This window comes from Aquarana catesbeiana, linkage group LG07, assembly GCF_042186555.1.
Source record: "Aquarana catesbeiana isolate 2022-GZ linkage group LG07, ASM4218655v1, whole genome shotgun sequence".
In the NCBI taxonomy this organism is placed as follows: Eukaryota; Metazoa; Chordata; class Amphibia; order Anura; family Ranidae; genus Aquarana; species Aquarana catesbeiana.
In genome coordinates, this window is record NC_133330.1 from 282,649,311 (window position 1) to 282,673,761 (window position 24,451).

A 24,451-nucleotide genomic window follows, 5' to 3' on the forward strand; every position below is an offset into this window, starting at 1 on the left:
GATAAAATAGCAAACATAGTTACAATAACTGACACAACTCTGTATAAGGTCTATTTTTTTCTATATATTAATTTCCAAAGCCAATAGTTTAGTGTTGGCCAATATGTCTATTGTTGTAGATCCATCGCCAATCGCAATGCCCGCCACCTTTCAACTCACCAAAACCCAATAATCTGGTGCACATGACTGATTCTGATGGTAACACTAACTGATTCACAGCCCCCAATGTTGCCATCAGCTATATAAGGGAAGTGGGGGGAAAGTGGTGACACCAATGACCAGTGTCTATATTTTGGCAGTGAGGTCACTGCTAACCCCACCCTTTTGCTTAAAAGGAGCAGGGATTCACTGTGATGTTGGTGGTTCCTAGAGATGTCACAGGTGTGAGCACCCGTGGCTTCCTTAGTAACCAGTTACAGCGGGAAGCTGTCTTATATAGAAGCAGTAGAAATGTTGATACTATATATGATACAGAGCTCCAACAAACATGGGGCCAAATGGGGTAAAGTTTGGGCATTCGTCTGAATATCCATACAGCCCAACTTCAGTCTGAACCTTGGTTCATCCCTAGATCCCAACCCTCATTTAGTGAGGGTCCACAACAATCACACTAACCTATCCTTGCAACACTATCTCTCCCTGTAGCTCTAACTCTCACACTAATGCTGCTTACACATGGTCGCACATTCCGACAACAAAATCCATGTTTTTTTTTCCGACGGATGTTGGCTCAAACTTGTCTTGCATACACACGGTCACACAAATGTTGTCAGAAATTCCAAACGTCAAGAACGCGGTGACATACAACACGTACGACAAGCCGAGAAAAATGAAGTTCAATAGCCAGTGTGGCTCTTCTGCTTGATTCAGAGCATGCCTGGAATTTTGTGCGTCGGAATAGTGTACACACGCTCAGAATTTACGACAACGGATTTTGTTGTTGGAAAATTTGAGATCCAGATCTCAAATTTTGTTTGTCGCAAATTCCGACGGAAAATGTCCGATGGAGCCTACACATTTCCGACAACAAGCTCCCATCGAACATTTCCCGTCGGAACATCCGACTGTGTGTACAGGGCATAAGGCTCAGGTCACACTGCCGCTATTTGTGATCTGACTTGTGTGACTCTAAGTCGCATGACATGTGAAATGTTAGTCAATGAGAGCTGTCTTAATTAGCACTACTGAAGTCGCTCCAACTTTAGAAAAGGTTCCTGTACTACTTCAAGGCAACTTTGACTTGTGCCCATAGACTTTAATGAAAGTCACCTTCAAGTCGGATCCTCATCTATATTGATGTGATATGGATCCAACATTACAGGAAGATTACCCAGCCATTCCCTGAAAGTCGCTTCAAAGTTGCACCAAGTAGTACTCAAGTCGCCAGCAAATCGTCGTGAAGTCGCCTGGCAAAGTCGCACTGCAAGTTGTGTAATGTTCAGGTTGCGTCAGTGTGAACTTAGCCTAATCTTCTCTGTAATCCCAACCTTCACACTAACCTACCCTGTAACCCTAAAATCCCTTTCACATTGAGGCGCTCAAAAACTTCACGTAAAATGTCGGGCGTTTTTGCAGTGATTTTGCGGCATTAGCGGTGTGCTTTTTTAGGGTCACGTGTCTAAAAAAAAATACATTTTGCGGCACTTTTAAAGTGCTTCTCATTCATTTCAATGGAGAGGGGCGTATTTAAGGTGCTTTTTTAAGCGATTCAAACATGCTCCAAAGATACTGCTTGCAAGACTTTTTTCACCGCCCCGCCAGCGCTCCGCCCCGGTGTGAAAGCATCCATTGAAATGAATGGGAAGCAGTTTTCAGGTGCTATAATTAGCGCAAAAATGCCTGAAAAGCGCTTCAGTGTGAAAGGGATCTAATACTAACACCCCATTATGTAAGCGTAACTTCTTGTTTGCTGAAATGCAATAAGCAAAGTATGTAAGAGTAAACAAATTAACATGTGAAAGCCATGCCATAAGTTACATGTAGATGAATGTTACAGTAATAACTCCAAATACATGTATAATAATAATACACTGTAGTTTCCATTAAGTTTCAAGAGGGATTAGATAACTGCACATACATGAACTAGAAAACGTTATAATTTTCCTCCTCTTCAGAAAACGTGCTGAGTTTTGTTGAAGACATCATCTCAGGAGCCAAATCTCCATGTGTGATGCCGGCCCAAGTACCCGACAAACATTCTTCAGTGATATCGATCGTGGTCCGCTGCCTGGAGTCCGACACTTCCTACACGTGAGCTCCATTCTTTCCTGCTGCCACTTGTCCTCTCTCTTTATAATCAGGCCAATAATGAAGTCAAACTCTGCTGGTTCAAATGCTTCAATTCTATTTTCATTTAAATTGCCCATCTTTAACATTAGCAAAGGAAATCAGTGAAGTGAGTTATTATGGAGCATTGTGGGAAAAAAGGTTAATAGATTTTGCTATTAATAGTCCCTGTATTATTTAACGGGTGACATACTGTTGCCTTGGGACTTAAGGGCTTGTTAATAACCCCAGTTTGGTATATTAATCTTTTCATTCCGCTGCCATTTAATCATCTTTGGTAATATCTATTCAAGTTGAAGTCTTACTTTGGCCAAGGTATGATAAGCTTTGTACCCTGCCTCAGGCCTACTCAATTTAAAATGCAGTTGGTAATATAATTTACAGCTTCCATCATATGTAGCTTTAAAGTCCCCCCCTTTATGATATAATACATTTCCCAAATTGCTTTGTGTCAGAGTCAACATAACGAATTGTTGTTGCATTTCCTGCTCAGGTTCACGCTATCGGGAGTCGATAATACTGGAAGACGATCAGAACCAAGTCACGTCACTGTCCGAATGCCCTGTCCGGAGGTGGATGATGTAAAGTCACAAGGTAAAAGTTATGTTCTTAACATTATTGATGTCATAATGAATATGTCACTCCACAATCATTTGACATCTTTTCTGAGACCTCTGTCCTCATATGGTGACCCTGATGAAGTACAGCGTGTGTATGCGTGTGTGTATTTACACTATATAAAGCATACACACATATACAACGTATACACATGCGGACAAACATATACATAAATTGTATAGAAACAATACTTACAGCTTCTACAATTTCTGTATGACTTTTAGACCCTTGTGTGTTCCTGTTTTCAGTGCGCACATATTTTTTTCCTTGATCTATATATAATTATTGGACAAAACATTGTATTATACACACTTCTCCTGGAGATAGAAGGTCGATACGATATCTGGGGACATAACTGTAATGCTTTCATGTACACTTATGTAGCAGAATACATTAAAATCCATATTCTACATCCTGTTTGTGATTCCGCGATTGTGCTCTGAGTGGGTACAGGTTTATGGTATGGCATACTGAAGAGAAGTTGAAATTTTGTACTACAGATGAAGCTAAACCACCCACCAGCTTCTACATATTTCATTACAAAGTGCTCTGGTTTGTAAATAAATTAATAGGTAGTAGATGTTCAAAGAGAAAACATCTAAAATACATCCAAAAAAACAAAAAATGTCAGCAGTGAAAAATGAGATTGATGCACAAATGTAACTTTGGGATCTGGGACAGATTTGAGTGCATTTGTTTGCAAAGATCATGTACAGAAGGACTTAAAGAGGTTTTCCAGACTGAATAAAAATGTATCCCCCACTACAGGGCTTCTTTATATACCCCCAAAAAAGATACCGTGTTTGTTTCATAATGTTTGGGAACACCAATCATACCAATCATACTTTATCAAAACAATATTTTAGGTTTGTAAAGTTGCTAGCAGTGTGATAATACATGGTGATTTTTATGTTTTCTTAAAACTTCTAAGATCAGATCACCATCAGAATTCTGGGGCTGGGTTCACACATGTGCGGTGCGAATTGAAGCTCCATTTTCACAGCTAAGCCTAGGTTCACATTAGATGCGGTGCGAATTTACAGCGAATTTGCTGCGGATTCGGCACCTCATCTAAATTGCATTCCATGTATGCGAACCGAGTGTATGTTAAGCTCTTGCCGCCCGAGCTATAGCCAAAAGATGGCTACTGCGCGGGCCTAAATTGCCAGGAAGGCGTTCATGTACGTCCTCCCGTGCATGAGCTTTCTGTGCGCTCCCTGCGGGGCATGCGGGGGTCGCTCTGTGATTAACAAGTCACAATGAGACTCGTGATCACAGATCAGAGTAAGGGGCTAATCCAGGCCCCTTACCACGTGATCAGCTGTCAGACAATGACAGTTCATCACGTGATGTAAACAGAGTCCTGTGAGGGGAAAAAAAAAACAGATTACTGTCTGGAGTAAATGGGACATCGTCCCGCACGCTCCACACCACACCAGTGCCCACCAGTGCCACCTACCAGTGCATATCAGCACTGCTAAGCAGTGCCCACCAGTGTCACCTACCAGTGCCCACCAGTGCCACCTATCAATGCCCACCAGGGCCACTTATCAGTGCCCATCAGTGCTGCCAATCAGTGCCCATCAGTGCCGTCTATCAGTGCAGCCTCATCTGTGCCCACCAGTGGCGCATCATCAGTGCCCATCAGTGCTGCCTTATCAGTGATGCCTATCAGTACCCATCAGTACAGACTATCATTGCCCATTAGTGGAGCCTCATCAGCGCTCATCAATGAAGGAGAAAAATTACCTGTTTGCAAAATTTTAAACCAACATTAAAAAATGTTTGTTTTTTTCAAAATTTTTGGTCTTTTTTTGTTTGTTCAGCAAAAGAAAAAACCCACAGTAGAGAATAAATACCACTAAAAGAAAGCTCTATTTGTGTGAAAAAAATGATATGGGTACAGTGTAGCAAGACCACGCAATTGTCATTCAAAGAGTAACAATGCTGAAAGCTGAAAATTGGCCTTGGAAGGAAGGGGAGTTAAGTGCCCAGTAAGCAAAATGAAGCGCAATTTGCAGAATTGGATTGCATGGGTGTGAACACCTATGCAATTAAATTCTGGTGCGAACAAAAAAAGGGTCCTGTGCCAGATTGGTGTGAATGTGGTGTGATTTGAACCATACAAATCCATGGCTCAAAGCGCACCCCAGAGACAGCGCATGTAATTTCACACAGGAATGTGCTGCAATTCCTGTGTGAATTACAAGCAGTCTCTGAACCGTAGCAGTGTGAACCCAGTAGTTGTTCAGCGTTTCAGGATCAGGTCAGGTTTACATCAGGATCAGGTCAGGATATTATCCTGTTCACAGCTGAATGACATGTGCGATTCAGAAGTATTCCCTTAGAAGTCAATGGACCTGAATTTGCAATTGAGTCAGACCGCATGGCTCAGAAAACTAACAGGACTCTTTTTCAATTCGCACTGAATCCGCACTCCGGCTGCACCGGACATACTGTATGTAAACAGGCACAATAGAAAGCAATGTTCTTTCACATGTCATGCGAATTGGATACGGTTCAAAATGCATCCAATTTGCATATGCGTGAACTCAGTTCTGTCAAACTGCTCAAAAATGACTATGCGCCTCCATCACTATTTTATTAAAAGTAAATTAAAACAGAATTCTTGGGGTCCAAAAACATTTTTTGGTTAACGGTTCCTCCACCACCACCACATTTTTAGTCTGTGGCTTCTCAGTGACATTTGCTGTAGACTTGAACTGGTTAATTTATTCCTTCCAAGCATGTAAAATGTGGGGGTTAGCTATTTCTAAGAAAAATATATTTTTCAAGCAGGTTTGTGTGTTTTGTCACCTCCTACAATGGTTGATTTCTTTTTAGTGCACAGTAATACAGCAGTTTTTGTGGTATCCTTCCTCTTCATACACCAGTCAGTTCTCATAGATGGTCAAATCAGAATATCATGTGTTTTGAAAAATGTCAGCCCTTCTACTATTTATTCAGAGGAGAAGGGCTGGAATTTCTATTCTTAAAAAAGAAAACAAAAAAACAAAAAAACAACCTTTAATTTTATTTATTCATGTGTATATACTGTTGAAGGTGGGGATCTTACTTTTTAACAAACTATATGTTCTTCTAAAATTACATTGGAATAAAGTTATATTGCGATTTTAGATCATTGGCAACTTATTTGAACAAAATAAATGTTTGACTGACTGAAATAGACCTTACCTGTGAGAACTGCACTTTTCTTAGCTATTAATAACTTTGCTGTAGAATGCCCCTATGTCATGTAGAGATGGACAATTCCATTACTTAAAAAATGTTTAGCAAGGAAGTCAAGATTAGATCATATTTTCCACCTGAGTTGATTGTGATTTTAAAAATAATAGCTTTGTCATGACAGTTGAGAAGGCCTTCTTTTCATATCACAAAAATAACTTATTGAGCGGTCACTGTAGAAAGTAGAAGAGCTATGTCTATAGACAGGGCAATGTTTATAATGTATTTTTTTTAATATTTTGAATAACATTTATTTTTTTTAAATGTTTTTCAAATTTTTTTTTTTAATATTCAGCATAGTGCTGTATATAATATATAAAATTACATACAAATCCTGGGAAATAATGAGACGCTTGCGTCTTTAACCCACTGCAACCAAACACAACCCTTTCTAAAATTTTTGGACCAGCACTAAAAAAATACCAATGCATTCTGTTTGGTTGGTACTACATACTAAAGTTTAATGTGTGAATACAGTCCAGTTATAATACACTATATTACCAAAAGTATTGGGACACCTGCCTTTACACGCACATGAACTTTAATGGCATCCCAGTCTTAGTCCCTAAGATGCAGTATTGAGTTGGCCCACCCTTTGCAGCTATAACAGTTTCAACTCTTCTGGGAAGGCTGTTCACAAGGTTTAGGAGTGTGTCTATGGGAATGTTTGATCATTTTTCCAGAAGAACTGATTTGGACCATTGCACAAACAAGCTCCATAAAGACACGGATAAGCAAGTTTTTAGTGGAGTAACTTGACAGGCCTGCACAGAGTCCTGACCTCAACCAGATAGAACACCTTTGGGGTGGATTAAAGCGGAGACTATGAGCCAGGCCTTTTTTTTCGACATCAGTGCCTGACCTCACAAATGCACTTCTGGAAGAATGGACAAACATCTAAACTTCTAAACCTTGTGGACAGCCTTCCCAGAAGAGTTGAAGCTGTTATAGCTGCAAAGGGTGGGCCAACTCAATATTAAACCCTACATACTAAGACTGGAGTGTTCATGTTCGTGTAATTGCAGGCATCCCAATATTTTTGGTAATATAATGCATTTGGTAAAGATCGTATCCTGTTATAATATGAACAACTTTTGTTCTATTAAGTTTTCCTGTACTATTATGAAAAGTTAGATAATGTGTACCACACTCGGTTCCATAGCTGCAGGAAGTGTAAACCATGGGACTCCTGGGTTTCAATGGTAGCTTCCAGCTACTGATTGTGTAATGAGCCCCCAATGACTGATTCATATTCAGCAGCTTATCATACAAGGGGCCTTTGAAAACGACAAGCTTGATTACTTATCCCAGATATGTTTCTGCCTCATGAAATCCCCGAATGCCTAAAATTGTTCTAGCAACTGCAAGCGGATTGCTTGGCAATTCTAATTAATTAAATGTTATAAATTGCTTGAATGTTCTTCCTCCAGTTGCATGACCTTAACTGCTATATTTTGTATATTCAGTGATATTTGTTACAGTGATTCCTGCAGTTTAGCTGCTTTGGCAACCAATTAAATATAATTAAGACTGAAGTTAATAAACTGTTAAAGATGATAGAGAACGTTTAGAATGGGTTATTATTTTGTTTTGGTGCCTCTGTTCTATATTTTCTGTTGCACTTTTAATTTCTGCTGTTAAAAAAATTAATGAGTTTGAGAAAGGCAGCAAGTATTAAGAGATGATCTGAGTCAGTATAGACTACTTTGTGGTCATAATAAAGATGAAGATGTAGATGAGTTGAAAAGCATGGGCCATTAAGAATGAAATGTATGTTACACTTTCTTAGCTGATAACTTTAATTTCCCACAGAGGTTGCTGATAAAATCTACAACCTTTTCAACGGCTACACCAGCGGTAAAGAACAACAAACGGCATATAACACACTGCTGGAACTTGGCTCCCCCAGCCTACACCGTGTACGTTTTCACTACAACCAGCACTTTCAGAGTTTTGGGGAGTTCAACTGGCGTTGTGAGGATGAGCTTGGTCCAAGGTACCCCTTTTTTTTATTATCTCATTTTAATGTCATTTTGATCTATTTAACTTCTTCATAGTTTAGGTGCCCATAATCATGAAGGGGCGGTTGGAAGATCCAAAGAATGAACAATCTCTATTTAGAATGATAGGCGCTCAGACCTGAAGACTGGGACTGTATAGACATTACAGACCATTCTTCGGATCTAGTTATGTACAGTCAGATCAGGGAATGTTCTGTCTGTAGGCTTAACCTGATGTCTGTTCATTTCATGAACAGTGAATTTGCTAGGATGAATTTTAATGGCCAGTGACTTTTGGTTTTCCCTGTGACCGCATGGTGTCTACAGCACTCGTACTTCCTCCTCCATAATCCCCAAAATCCATGTATATAAGATGCAAAATTGTGTTTGCATGTGCATTGTGCATGCAGGTGTTTACAGAAAATGGCCATCATCTTCATACACTTCCATTGTGTAGGTTTTGTTTTTTTTCCACTGTACAAATATGTGACTCTGATCCTATCTTGAATTAACACTGGTAATAGTATATTCAGAGAAAGTCCAACCTGTCGAGTTTACTCTTCTATGAACATTAATAAGAGTGCATCCAGAAATACTTAAATAGAAATAAAAAACGAAAAAAGTGCTCAAATAGTGCAAATTATAACATACAAATAAATACACAAATGTGAGTTATAAATGTCCATGCAATTCTTAAACCGTGAAAGGGTGAAACCAGCAGGTGAATATTCCAATCAGGGGGTCTCCACCACCATTTACAAAGCTTTTTACCTGATCACCATGATCTCCAAATACATAGAGATCAAGTAACATTTAAAAGTAAAAAGCCCACAAGGAAAGGCAGTCTAGCTCAGCACATCTTCTCCTAGGTTAATGAGCCAACTAAAGTAGGAGGCAACCACAGCGGCTAATATTGATATAATAATATTGATATAATAATCCAGGAACCACCCAAGATTTAAGCCATGTATGGACAGGCTGAATGTACCAAGTTAATCGATCAATCAAATTGAGTACAACCAGCCTGCCGACTTTCACTTGTGATTATTGCTAGCGGCTGCTATAGCCGCTAGCAATAATCACTGTCTTCTCCCAGTGGGGACAAAAAGAAATTTGCACCGTCTATGGTCTGCCTTAGGCATACAATGCCATACTTCCCACAATCAGCATGTGTGATGACGTCAACGACTAAGCCCTTCCGAATGCGTTTCGCTAATATAGAGACTTATCAGGGATACAGGGATGTATCATTTCAGTATTCTGTTGAGATCAGTCGATCAGTTGGTGTTTGCACACAATAGGCCCCATTCACAAACCTTATACACCAGGATAAGGATACTTTTTTTTAAAAAAAAGTTACATATATTTTCAGTCCATGAGATTTGAAAATTGCAGTTACAAGGTTAAAATAAAGGTACTTATGTTTGTGCAAAAGCTTTGTGAATTGATCCTGTTAGTACCTCTAGACATGAAGTTTTGATCTGAGCTGCCTGAAATCAGCTGATTGTCTAATGTGTACAGGCACATTTGTGGTAGTTGGACCTTCAGGAGCACATATAATTTAGCACTGTGTAGCTAAAGAAGTTTTTTATGGGTAATGTAACCACACAGACCTTTTATTTTTTTAAATTATTAGCTTAATTATTAGCTACTGACATTTAACAGGCTACAGACTTTATAGAGCTGTGATGGTAAACCTTGGCACCCCAGATGTTTTGGAACTACATTTCCCATGATGCTCAACTACACTGTAGAGTGCATGAGCATCATGGGAAATGTAGTTCCAAAACATCTGGGGTGCCAAGGTTCCCCATCACTGTAGCAATTAGATGTGCAGGTACAGTCTAACTGCCCTCTGTATTAGGAAACCTGCAGAGAACACAATAAGACTGGAAACTTGGCTGTGCTAAGCATACAAGCTTATGTAACCAGAGTGGGAAAGAAAGAGTAGCCAAACGTTGGAGGGAGTACACTGCTAATGTTTGTCCACTTGCTTGGTCCCCATGACAGCAGTTGGCTGACAGTCTCTGTATCCAACCATAGACATTGAGGGAGGGGGCTGACTTACTAAAACTGGAGAGCTCAAAATCTGGTGCAGTTCTGCTTAGAAATCAATCAGCTTCCAGGTTTTATTGTCAAAGCTTAATTGAACAAGCTAAAGTTAGAAGCTGATTGGCTACCATGCAGCACTACATCAGATTCTGTGTGCTCCAGTTTTAGTAGATCTCCCCTAAAATCTAAGGAAAGTGAATAGCAGGAGAGAGCAAGTCAAAATAGCTTGAAAGATTTTTTTTAATTGCCATATTTGTAGTGCATAATATACAATAATTTGCAATAGGCAACTAAACTTTTAAAAGAATAATGTACAATAAAAAATCTATTTACATATTTTCACTGTATTAGTTTATATAAATTATTTAAGTAAATCTTGAAGCAGACCTGCTTTACTGATAAATTTACTAATCAGTGTTTTTGAATATAATAGTAAGAACCTCCAGATGCTTGTTAAGCAGTCTAGAGCCCACATTAAGTGCTAAAACTCAGGGTGCTTTATTATGCAAATTCTAACTTCATTTGCGATTTCAGTTCTTAGCTTGCCTTCCTCTCATGCATCTCTGCTGGCCCATCACTGAAATAGGCAACCTTACTGACCAGCAGTGAGATGTGGGTGGTGTGGGGTGGAGCTAAGGGTACAAAGTTGGGATTTATTTGGAGGTACCTGCAATAACATCCAAGGAAAAGGGCAGTAAAATACTAGTCCTCCTAGTTGTGGTGCCAATCCAGTTGATTCAATACGTTCTGAATGAGTGATTGAGAATCTCAATCAGAGGTCAGCAAAATGCAGCGTGTTCAGGTATTGCCAAAATTCAGAGACCAATCGTGCTCCTCAAAATGAACTCTGTGCAAACATTCAAAATATAAAGTGCTGTAATAGAAACTGAAAACAATAAAAAGACAATAAAATGATAAAGAAACTAGGTGACTACCAATAAAGTGCTGAAGTAAAAGTCCCACAAAATGTGCTAGGTGCAAATCAAATAACTATACATACAGGTGCATCTCATAAAATTAGAATATCATCAAAAAGTTAATTTATTTTAGTAATTCAATTATATAGATGCGTTACACACAAAGTGATATATTTTAAGCATATCTTTCTTTTAATTTTGATGACTATGGCTTACAGCTAGTGAAAACCCAAAATTCAGTATCTTATAAAATCCGAATATTACATAAGACCAATAAAAAAAAGGATTTTTAATACAGAAATATTGGCTTACTGAAAAGTATGTCCATGTACAGTATAGTATGCACTCAATACTTGGTCGGGCTCCTTTTGCATGAATTACTGCATCAATGCGCCGTGGTATGGAGGCGATCAGCCTGTGGCACTGCTGAGGTGTTATGGAAGCCCAGGTTTCTTTGATAGTGGCTTTCAGCTCATCTGCATGGTTGGGTCTGGTGTCTCTCATCTTCCTCTTGACAATACCCCACAGATTCTATATGGGGTTTAGGTCAGGCAAGTTTGCTGACCAATCAAGCACAGTGTTACCATGATTAATAATGCAGGTATTGGTACTTTTGGCAATGTGGGCAGGTGCCAAGTCCTGCTGGACAATGAAATCAGCATCTCCATAAAACTGGTCAGAAGAGGAAAGCATGAAGTCGTCTAGAATTTCCTGGTAGAGGGCTGCACTGACTTTGGACTTGATAAAACACAGTGGACCAACACCAGGATATGACATGGCTCCCCAAATCATCACAGACTGTGGAAAATTTTGCATTTCATTTGAAAATCAAGGTCCCAGAGTCTGGAGGAAGAGTGGAGAGGCACAGAATTTAAGTTGCATGAGGTCCAGTGTGAAGTTTCCACAGTCAGTGATGCTTTGGGGAGCCATGTCTTCTGCTGGTGTTGGTCCATTGTGCTTTATCAAGTTCAAAGTCAGTGCAGCCCTCTACCAGGAAATTCTAGAGCACTTCATGCTTCCCTCTGCTGACCAGCTTTATAGAGATCTTGATTTTGTTTTCCAGCAGGACTTGGCACCTGATTGGCCAGCAAACTCATCAAAATTAAAAGAAAGAAATCCTTGAAATATATCACTCTGTGTGTAACGCATCTATATAAAATATATGAGTTTCACTTTTTTAATTGAATTACTGAAATACATTTACTTTTTGATGATATTCAAATTTTATGAGATGCACCTGTATATTACAAAAAAATTCCATTAAAAATCATGAATTAAATTTATTTAAAAAATTGTGACAACCCATAGAAAGTGCTAGGTGATACTCCCAAATGTGCAAATCACATATAACAACATATATAGAAAGTTCATCATAAACTTCAATAAAGTGTTTCTTATGATTTTCCATAAAAGTGCTTGCTGTGATGAAAGAATCAGAAATAGTGTCCTAATGATGAGAAACATCCCAAATCTGTCCTAACAAGTGAGCTCACACCACACTTACTGTAAAGAAGGTCAAAAAACGCTTCAGGTAAGTTAATCCCCAGATAGGAGCAGTTTTTATTCCTCCCTCGATATCCTGGGTATTTTAGCGCATCATAAAGGGCATTCCTGTATTTTTAATAACCCCATAGGTTAGGGGGAGACATTAAGGTTTATCTCATAGTGTAGTATTTAAAACTTTTATTCCAGAAAAATACATTTACATTGTAGCAATAAAAACCATCATCAGGGCCACCTGTTTGCATTGCACTTGCTTTCCAGAAGGCAGAGGTGACGTGTACCAGAAGGTCTCGCCCATGTGTTTTGGTATTGCTAGTTTGTACCTTCTTGTTAATAAGAAAATGAAATAGTGTGCAATATTTCCTGGTGTCAGTTCTGAAAACTTGTCTCAGGCGCACATTGAGCATTTTCCATTTCTTTTGCTAAATAAAATGTTTTTATCATCTCTAACAGTAGATAAAACCAATGTTGTTCCATCTTTTTAGGAAAGCTGGCTTAGTACTATCTCAGCTGGATGCCTTGAGTCCTCGGTGCAGCTATCTTTTGGGAGAACCGCGTATCAGCCTGAGACGTTCATCCTTGCGATATTTGGCCTGCCGCTACAATGAGCCAAAACCTCATGCATTAAACTGGACAGAACTGAGTAAAGACCTGCGAAAGAACTGCGAGGAACAAATACTCATTGTATTGAGTAATGACTATGGAGACAGCAAAGACTACTGAAGGTCACTGGTACTTCGACCAGTACCAGGACTCAGGAACAGACAGTGCTTGAAAAAAAAAATTGAATTAGACACTGTATAAAATGAGACAACTGAAGCTCTCACTGATGAACTAAAAGCAGAAGATAATCGACTGCCACCAGTTTGCTTGTAGAGTCAACGTTTTTGACAAGAGATCTGGTGGAAATCTACATGATGGTGCACTACACTAAAAACAAGCATTATAAATGAGCCCCAGTATCCTTCTGTATTGTCCTTCTTATTTAATGGCCTACAGTATTTTCCAAATGTCTCTGACATGACTTAGTAAATGGTGGCAACAGCTGTGTAACTTAGACTTTAAGTCATAGGAATGTTTGCCTTATTATTTTATGAGGTCAGTGCAATGTAAAAATGGATAGGAATGTCAAAAAGTTACACAACTTGCCATTCCAAAATATAGTTGTAGAAAGAATCTGTGTTTTAAATGGATGAGTAATTTGTAGGACATAGAAGAACATGCCATATTATACACGCACATATCCTCACTTTTGGCTAGAACAGCTGACTAAATAACTGTACTAGAAATGTATTCAATTAGTTCTGTAATTACCCTACACCTATTGCCCACGCTTTGCCTCACTTGCCTTCAGTCTAAAAAAGCTTGAGGTCCATTCACACAGTGCCTAATTCTCGTTGGGGAGGGGTTACTTATCAGTGTCTTCCTGCTGCAAAACTGATTAAACATACTAGCAGTTCTGCCCTTGGAAGATAATCGTAATCCTTAGGCTCACTAAAATTACTGACATGTTTTAGCCAAGTCTTTGTTTAGCAGGAGCCTTGAAATGTTATCTTTTCAGTAATTCGAAAATAAGAATGTTTGAGAAAATGTAGAAAGGGTGATATTTTATAAACTAGAATTAATTTGGGTAAGGAATAGAACAAAAACTTTATATTGCAAATTTCATTCGAAATATATCTACCCAGGAACAGTAGCAAATTTAAACAAGTCGGGGCTCTGGTTGGTGCTCCAAAAATTGGCAAATTCTATCATTTAGTATTTAGTGTTATACACCAGTACTTAGGAAAAACCAAAATCAATCATGACAAAAAATATTCAGTGTCCAAAAAAATACAATAGCATCAAACACAACAGCTGCTGTATCACCAGTGATGATTTAACACTTCCCACTAAATGCAATACTGTATATACAATACAGCGCTAATGTGTTAACAAACCAATTCAAACTTTTTCATAAACAAATAAAGTGTCTATATATAGTATATATAGAAGCCTTTCTCAACCTTTTTAACACAGACGAGCCCTTGAAATAATTTTCTGGTCTCGGGGAAACCCTGCTAAAAATTACTAAAGCTCCAACTCATGTTACATTAGTGTGATGGTCAGTGGGAAGAATGCCCCTTACACTTGTGGTCATTGGGAAGATTTACCCCCTTACAGATAGATAAAAAGATCAATGGTGTCGGTGGGAACTTATCTGAGAGGCAGAAATTGCTCAAGGAACCCCTAGCAGTCTCTGGAGGAACGCTAAGGAATCCTGGTTGAGAAACCCTGGTATATAGTGTAATTTTGTGCTCCTGTTGTCTCTCCATCCATTCAATAAAGTGTCCATGCAGTGCCTTACACACAAAAAAGTGTCTCCAAGTGTTCTAGCTTTAAAAACCAAACAATACACTGGTGATATTGTGTTTTAGAATTGTCCTCCACCACCAACGCAGAGAACTCACCAGAAACCCCTGACTACCCACTACAGGTAAGTGATTATGCTTGTTTTTACAGGGTTCTATTGGTACCATCCTGGATAGATCACTGTGCTTCTCCTTTATATTTCACAAGAAAAAAATCATACTGTATAGAGGAGGGAATAAGAGGAAATCGCCATAGCATAAAATCCTTTTAAAAACGCTTTCTTATTAAAAACATACAGGATATTCACAATGTCCAGTCCTTCCCCTAGCATAGGTATTTGGCAGCACTCGAATGCCTGCTCTGCACACAATATGTTGAGCAGTCCTTTCCAGCTTCCAGGGTATATGCAGCGTCATTTCCGAGTGTAGTAAGTGTGATGATGTCACTTCCTGGTCTGCCTCAATGCATTGTTTTATCTCCCTGATGGTATCAAAAGGCATATCTATACCCTAGTGCTAGGGGAAGCATTGCACATTGTGAGTACCCTGTATGTTTTTAATAGTAAAGTGTTTTTAAAAGGATTTTATGCTATGGCTATTATGCTATTTCCTCTTATTCCCTCCTCTATATGGTATGAAGTTTTTTTGTGAAATATAAAGAAGAAGCAGAGTGATCTATCCTGGATGGCACTAATAGAACCCTGTAAAACAAGCTCATAATGACTTACCTGTATTGGGTAGTCATGGGTCTCTTGTGAGTTATCTGCATTGTGGTGGGGGACAATTATAAAACACAATATCACCAGTGTATTGTTTGGTGTTTAAAGCAAGAACACACAGAGACACTTTTTGTGTGTAAGGCACTGCATAAGACTTTATTTAATGAACTGAGATATATATATATATAGACACTTTATTTGCTTATGGAAAAGTTTGAATTAATTTGTTAACACATTAGCTCTGTATATAGAATATTGCAATTCTATAATCAAACAATGCAATCAGAGTCATTAATCAATGTATTAACATATATATATATATATATATATATATATATATATATATATATATATATATATATATTAATATATATAATATATATATGTATTTCCCAGCCTTGTAGCAAATAAAAAAATATTTGCACCTCCTAACAGGAATGTAACCCAGGATTTTCACTCTAACCTTTTATTCCTTCTTGTGCCATTGACATTCACGCCACTTTAGGACTATATACCCTAAATATTTCCCATTTAAAGCTCTGGAAACCTGGCTTTTAATTTAATATTACCATACTGTACTTTGTTGCCATTAATATGAAAAAGTTACTTTCACACAACATGTAGTGCTTAGCCCCACAGGAGCCACTTTATAGGATGAGTTCTCTCTTCTCCCATGAATCTCTAAGCTGCTCAGCCTTCACTGACACATCTGGTTTTAAGTTAGAGGCTGCTCACACCTGTGTAACATAAGTGGTAGTTTTCTACCGCCCTTTAACAGTACGCAGAAAACAGGCCACGTGCAAATTGGTGGGAAGTTGAATACGTTTAAGGCAAGGCGAGGTAACATGATGCACAAACCAATAAATGGGAAAAGATCTAAAACATTAGAATATGTTAGGCTAACTGACTTGAATACTAGCCGTAAGTATGGCATTTAGCTTAAACCACATTAATGCTAAACCAACCTAACATGGATTTCATGGCATTAATAAGAAACTGCATAAACAGTGAGGTATATTACAGCAATAAACCAATTCAAAGATTTGTCCTGCAGTGCACTCTTTAGTGATACCTGGTTTATAGTGTGAAATGTTATGTCGGCTGGCATTGGAGCCCTTCTGTGAGGAGGTGCATGTGAAGCTATCCCTTTAAGAGTATGTAATGGATGGCTGGTGGGCTGTTAAGTGATGTGCAGTCTCTATTGCTTTAACTGTGTCAGTGTTAAGATAAGCACAGATGATTCAGCTCACGCCTCTTGGTGCACAGGAATCCATTCTAGATCATTTAGCAGTCTGCTGTCCTAAGGTACCCAGTAATTCGGTCCTCATGAACAGGTCTTCACAAGGCTCAGTCTCTCAGCTCTGGTCCTCGCTGGTTTTCCCTTGCTGTAGGCACTCACGGTAATGGGTCCCTTCAGCTCCAGTCCCAGCTCAGCAAGCAATCTCTCAGTGGCTATAGTCTCTATAGCTTGCCTTTCTCTTCAATTGCCTAGGAAAAGTCCTGAGTCTCTCTTCCCCTGTGTGCAGTGATTTGTGTCCCTTGTAGTCCACAGCCCATTACCCCAATTCACTTATATTGTGCTGTGCCCCTTAAAGGACTACATATCCCAGAATCCACGGTGACTGCTGCATACCAAGTCCTCTTGCTGCTGATTGGCTCAGATCCTCTGCTGCCAGTAGGGAGTGGGGGGTGGGGCAGGAGTAAGTAGAAGACTTCACACAGAGCCTGCTCTGCTCACACAGTGGGGAAGGGTGAAAGGAACACAACCTGCTCTGCTCACACAACATGGAAGTGAGGGGTGAGAGCTGGCTGCTGCATAACACACAGAATTCCCATCTCTGTCACTGTTCACAGCATTGGAGGGAATAAAATAGAGCTGCACACAGCCGGCAGAGCACCTAGCTACACATGTCATGCACAAAAGCCAGGTAATGCATCTATGAAATCACCAGTTCCTGGTAAATTGATAGCATGTATATCAGGTATGTACTGGAATCCTTGTTATGTGTACTAGTATACTGGCAGAGCTATAGTCCTGTTTTATAACACAAAAGAACACAGAAACTGTGAGCCATATTTAGTAAGGCAATGCGAAGACCAGTGATGCTTTGCCAAAAGAGCAAGCAATCACATTTCCTCTTGCTACACTCAAATCAATGAAAAATTAATTCCGATTCAATGCAGACGAATAAGAATGTGTTTAAAAACAGTTTCATACAGACCAAAAGCATAATGATGGAAGTAAAACTCAAGAAGAATCAAAGAGCTGAAAGATTTTCAAGGGCGTTTGCACTGTGATAACTGGAATTTTCCAGGTCATGTTTTAGAGGCACTTGTAAGATTTTTGGACACAACTGTGAAACTGTTTGTGTAAAAAACAAGGCTTTGAAATCTTAAGTGTATGTTAAGAAAACCACTCTTTTGGTGAAAGTGTAAGAGCCCTTTCACACTGAGGAAGTTTTCAGGTGTTTTAGTGCTAAACAAAAATAGCTCCTGAAAACTGCCTCCCATTTTTTTGAATGAGTGCTTTCACACTGGGGTGGTGCGCTTGCGGGGCGGTAGAAAAAGTCCTGCAAACAGTATCCTTTGAAATGAATGCCCCTTAAAAAGTGCCACAAAACGGGTCTTTTTTTTTTTTTTTTTTTTTTTTTTAAGGTCATGTTGTCACAGTGCAGACAGGAAAAAACAGATGGAGTTTTGGCTATTTGTACTTAATCCAAAATGAAAATAAAAATTTGACTTTAGCTTAATTTTAGGCATGTTTGGGCATATAAGTGTTTGTGCAAGGTTTAGATGAGCCCTTGATAAATCATTCTAAAATTTGAGAAAATAAGAGACCTGGACTGTGATCACATATTACCATTCATCCTAGCCAATTACTTCTGAAAGCCAGTGTAGTATCTTAATCCACTTTCTAAGACCTGAGACCATGATTACTTTCATTTGGTTTACAGTGGAGATTGGACCTTTCCATATCAGAGAAATTAATAATTAGAATGTGCCAAAAGCTTGAGTCTATGGTTTTTGTTTTCTATTTGCTTCGCATTATTTTTGAAGCAAATATGTGGCAATAATGACAGCTCTAAGTCCTCCTAGATAAATGTTCCAAGGATTATATATTCTAACAATTGTATTTAATGGGTGGACAGGGTCAATCACTCTCTGCTTCTGCTTTAATTGTGATTTGCACCTTGTTTTGTTAACCATATTTTATCATAAATTTGTAAACTTTTTAAGCTGTTTAAGTGACAATATACATATCAAGAGCAAATGAGCAAAACAGAATTGCCTTAAGTTTAGGATTAAAAAATATTATGCATTCTAGGAGCAACAAGAATGCTGTAGGTGTTGCAGCAGTACAATCTCTTGAGACTTTGGTCATATTTTGGGCAGCAAACCGCTAACAACAACTTCTCTGTTTGAACCTAAATGCTTATTCCAATGACAACAGAAAAGGAATAATATGTCTCCCAATGACATTTTCCCATAGTTCTTTACCTTAACAATTTATACCTTTTTTCCTTCTTGATTATTTTGTGTTTTTCAATAGAAGGTAAATATCAAAAAGCATTATTGGCCCTGATTAAGCAAGCATCCCTAGGCATTTTAAATGGGTTTAAACCATACCAAAGTTGCCTCTCCATCAATATTCACATGCCAATTCAGCATGCCTCCATAAATGTTATCATATGTCAATTTAGCATGCCTGTTTATGAAATACAAGCATCATTAAAGCTTCATGAATCTGGCACGTTATGTTATGTTATGTTATATATATATATATATATATATATATATATATATATATATATATATATATATATATATATATATATATATATATATATATATATATATATGTACAGGCTTCCTTGTGAAAACCTATTAAATGATATATTTGGCTCAGGTGAATTGATCATCATGGTTAAGGCCATAGCTGTTTTTTTGTCTTTTGGAACACATGTAGTAGAACTAATTATATCAAAGTTTTATATTTCTGCTGGAAGACAACCTATATTTCTGCTGGAAGCACTGAAATTGCTTTTAAAACACAGGCTACAGCTTTCTGAATTTATAAAAAGTACAATGTATACATGTAAATGCCTTCAATTTACAATGTACAATGGAGTGGTTTCTCTGCCCCAGATAGATAGAATTTAATCCTTATAGTGCCTGAAAGTCACAAAGATTGCAAGCAAGGAACTTTAAAAGCTTAAAGTGCAGGCCAAAGCTCATCTTACAAGTGTAGGCATAGTAGGTTAACTGTAATATGTACATTCACTTGATTCCAAATCCTCAATTCAGAATTACCATCTTTCCTTGCCATGGGAACTTGATGCAGGATGATGGGCTGTTGATGCTGATAGCTGAAGTGTCTGAAAAAAATAGTTAAAGTGTTACACTGTTTAATTTACATTACCACTTCTCTACCTTGTGTATATGGATGATGGTACTTTAATTATCAATTAAAAAATGATCTAAGTACCCTTTTTCCTATACAGCTGTCACGTAACCCAGATCACGTAACCCAGATCTTTCTCAGCCTTACTGTAGGGAGACAGTGGCAGGAGGCGCTTCTAGTCCTCTGCTTCTGGTCAAATGTTAAGAAAACAAAAAACAGCCTTTGGAATACAGAGTAAAATAAATAATTAAAATCACTAAACTATTTTAAACTGTCATATAAATATGTATTTGAAATATATAAATCAAGGGCATATAAATGTAACACTTCAATATCTAAATATACAGTATATATTGAAGCGTTACATTTATATTCCATTTTTCTGCTGCTTGACATTTCCAAAGTGTAACAACAGTTGATCTGTGGAGATCATAAATATATATTTTCCTGTGATAGTAGACAACACTGTGATAGAAGCTAACAACATTTAGGGAAGCTACAACATTGTTATACAATGAGCCTTTTTTAGGAATCATTTATATGAAGTGTCAATAGCTGAGTATATGTGTTGGAAGGTAATAGCTGTACGTAGTCATTTTTCAGAGCTCACGTACTGTACATGAACATTTGCGTGCTGCTGAATTGCTTACCTTCCTCAAATTAGTCAATGTGAACGAAAAAGCATCCAGAAGCAACTCAGGGCAGCTTAGAGACAGCTTGAAGCAACTATGGAGCAATTCAAAATAATTCAGAAGCAGATAGAATCAATGTATAGGTTATTCATAAGAGCCCCAGTAACAAGTCATAAGCAAGTCAAACAAAAGTCAACACAACACAAACCCATACTTCATGGGAATTGCTGTTGAGTCTGAAGCCCATGTAGTTAATTGATAGCTATGGGCCATGCTAGTTTCCATCTACAGTATCTACAGGAGAAATATTCTTAATGTCTCCCTGATACACATTCTCATAAACAGACTGATTCAATGAAAGAGGAAAAAAGAACATTTGAGAAAATTAATTTGTTGCCCAATGGCCATAAAAGTGATTCAGGATATGTGTTTATTTTTTCCATGAAATGAAAGATGAAAACTGATTGGTTGCTATTGGCAACAATGCTGCCTTTGTTCTCACTTTTTTCTATGGTATTAAGAAAAAGCCCCACTGATGCTTGGAAATTGACTTCCTTTTATTTCAGCATGACTCCACTAGTTTTAGCTATTTCTCCAGGACTTCAAGGGACCGATTATCTTGTCACAGATCGCCGTTCTGCTACCCCCAACCTTACTAGGTCCTTTAATAAAACAAGCAAAGGTAAAATGTGGAAACTGGCTGCTGTGTCATTCACAGCCATTGTGATGCACTAATTCTTTAAAGGGTCGCATATTCCACATATGACGGTTCAGGTGCCACTTTTGATGTAAGTTTATAGATTTGTACTTAAAACTGTTTTTATTATCTCTAGTTGGTCCAAGAACTTTCCATAATGTCATGTCCTGCTTCAGGCGATGTTTTCATAAAATTTCTATTGCACTAGACTAAATACTTATTCAAGCTGATAAAAAGTCGTCAATCTTTCACCCACAAGTGTTCCAGCTTTGGTCCAAAGTGTCAGACGCACCCTGAATGCTGGAACTTGGTGCTTCTCACCCTCCTATTAGTCAGTGATTCTCAATCACATTTCTGGGACAACAGGGTCCACCTAGGTGGATGCAGTATTGGTCCGATGCTGCATCTGTCCCCCAGCGCCTCTACGATGAGAACCGAGTGATCGAACACCACTGGCCGCTTGGTTTTTACAACTCTGTGAGCAGAGAGCTGTAGACTGTCAATCACAGCTCTCTGTTATTCTCCCTCCTCACTCATTGGAGTGCTGAGCTGTGGAGGGGACAGAGCGGGCCGTCTCCGGCTCTCAGCGGCTTGCTGAGAGACTGAGACGGGTGTCAGTCCAGGTACCTGGCGGATCCAGACTTCCATTGTTAGGATGATGCGATGCCTGGACTGATATTCGTGACGTCAGCTCTCTGTTGAAAACAGGACACAGGAGTGCAAAACAAATTGCACTCCTGTGATCCATAGGCGAAGCCCAGCCAAACAAGCTTTGGCTAGAATTCTCCTTTAATAAATCTAGCCTAGGGAAGACAAACCTTTGTTCATGCTAAGGCATTTAAAATATGGCAGGAATTAAAAGTTGTGGGAATGGAAAAAAACACACTTACACGGTGAAATAAATTGGATTTAAATTGCATCTGCAGGAGACTCATGTTTATTCAGACATAAAGAAAGTAGCTAAGCATTAGTGTATCTGAAAGACACAACTTTAGACCACCAGTAAAATGGCAGAAAACATCAGCTGTGTGATGGACCCCTTTATATTAGTCGGTGGACCCCTTCATATCTGTATACAGAGGGTCATAAAATACACTTTAATAAGGGGTGGCAACTCTGTTAGATTTTTCTGTAAATAACTGCAGAAGCAGGTTTTTAGGCATTTGTTAAATTGCATTATTTCTCCACATTAAGGCCGTACCGTTAAATTATATAAAATGGCATGTTAGTTTGTTTACTGTTAAAATGTATGATTTTTCCTGATATTCCTTTTTTTACTATTTGCTATGAATAATCTAGCAACAAAACAAAAATTTTATATTATAAAAAAAATACACAAAAGGATCGCTAGAGTTTCCTTTAAAGGCACCCAATAAATTATCTCTGCTACTAAAGGTGCTATATGTCAAGATCATGTTGTTTTATACATCATGTATACATGTCGTACATTTCGTTTTTTGTTATATTTGTTTTATACATATAGGAAACTGAGATGATTTATTCCCAAAGGTATCTATGCATGCTTAAGTTGATGTAATACCTTGTGAAATATTCTGTGTGCACAGTTTTTGGAATACAAAGACTTTGACAGCCCACGTCACTGTAATATTCAAACAATGACAACTTACTGTAAGATGAATATGAATTTTCTGCTCAAACTCCTGCTTAAAATTTCAGATATAGAGTATTACGCTTGACAACCTGCTATGGATCGGAGAACCTGTCGGCAAAGACCCATGCCGTGTGACAGAATTTAAAAGGCTCTTTTTCCTAGAAAAATATGGTAATGGGGGCTAGTAGGGAGAAGCTTAGACTTTTTTTTTTAAACCTGTGTAATTGTTAGATATTTTTTATATTTCACATTCTAATAGGGCAGCTGATAAGATGGTGGTAGAAACCTATGCATATGGATATTAAAGAGGAACTGCAGACAAACACAGAATTTGGAGTTAAAGTAAACCTGTAATATCTTAGTAAATTGTCAGAATACACAGAAATTGCGAACCAACTTTGCAGATCCTGCAGAGCCCCCATGATCTGCCAAATTATGCACATAGTGGCCTCATTTTCTCTAGCTAACCTTCCCAAACATACTATTGGTTGATAGCTGTGATGTATGCCCTCAATGACCAATAGATAAACACAAAAGGTGCAAGCTTGAGTTCCTACTCCAGCATTTGCATAATAGAGCATCTTGGGTTTCTGGGTTCCAAAGGCATTGCAAGGTACAAGAAACAACTTTTTTGCACTTTTAGATGCCTTCTTTCCCTGCATGCTGATGGTTTGTTAGATTTAATTCGGCATTAGGTTTATGATAAGTCAGATAGTTTATCCCTTATGTCTGCACTTTTAGATGCATTGTGTAGTAGAAAATCTATGTATACACACCTGATGTTGGTCTTCACAACCCGCTTGCAACAAAAACTTGAGTTCAGTATACCATTACCTATCACAGACTGTGTGATCAGAGCCAAAAGTGGACACACCTCATTTCTACCATAGTAATCACCAGGACTTTTAAGAACTGAGTTTTAAACTTTTAAATAGAAACTTCTGAAGCTCATATTTAAAACTCAAAAATAACACAAACTTATAGTATGTAATTTTACTGGTGATTTTTGTCCTGACTGAAGTTCTCCTTTTTTTCTGCTGTAGGCAGATCTATGTCTGATCAATTATTCTGCCAGTAAAGAAACACTTTGTGATGCTTTTTACAGTTCTACATTGTTTAAACTGTTTACTAACTGTTAGTATATTATATCATTTATATAATCTTGATTGTTTTATGTATACTCTATAAAAGTGTACGATATTCCCTGTATATTTGCTAAATTGTAAATAAATAATCGGAATACTTCATGCTCTCATGGATATTTAAAATGATGAAGTATCCGAATCTCTGGTGGATTTTCATGTTCAGAAGCAATAAACGGCATCTCTGTTTACGAGTGTTTGCTGGAAATTTAAGACATTCGGGCTCTGGTGTCAGGTAATGAAACAAAGGAGATTTCTTAATGAAGGTTCGGTG

At 38.2% G+C, this 24,451-nt stretch overlaps 1 protein-coding gene across 1 annotated transcript in view; it reads left to right on the forward strand.

Annotated features, from left to right (window-relative positions):
• The window catches only part of ASTN1 (astrotactin 1), an 843,969-nt gene extending 830,521 nt beyond the window's left edge, over positions 1-13,448 (forward strand). Inside the window, exons 19-22 of the mRNA XM_073592047.1 lie at positions 2,115-2,250; positions 2,780-2,880; positions 7,963-8,146; positions 13,108-13,448. Of these exons, the coding sequence (XP_073448148.1) occupies positions 2,115-2,250; positions 2,780-2,880; positions 7,963-8,146; positions 13,108-13,345 (659 nt within the window). The 3' untranslated portion in view covers positions 13,346-13,448. The remainder of the gene's footprint in view (positions 1-2,114; positions 2,251-2,779; positions 2,881-7,962; positions 8,147-13,107) is intronic.
• Positions 13,449-24,451: the final 11,003 nt, after the last annotated feature.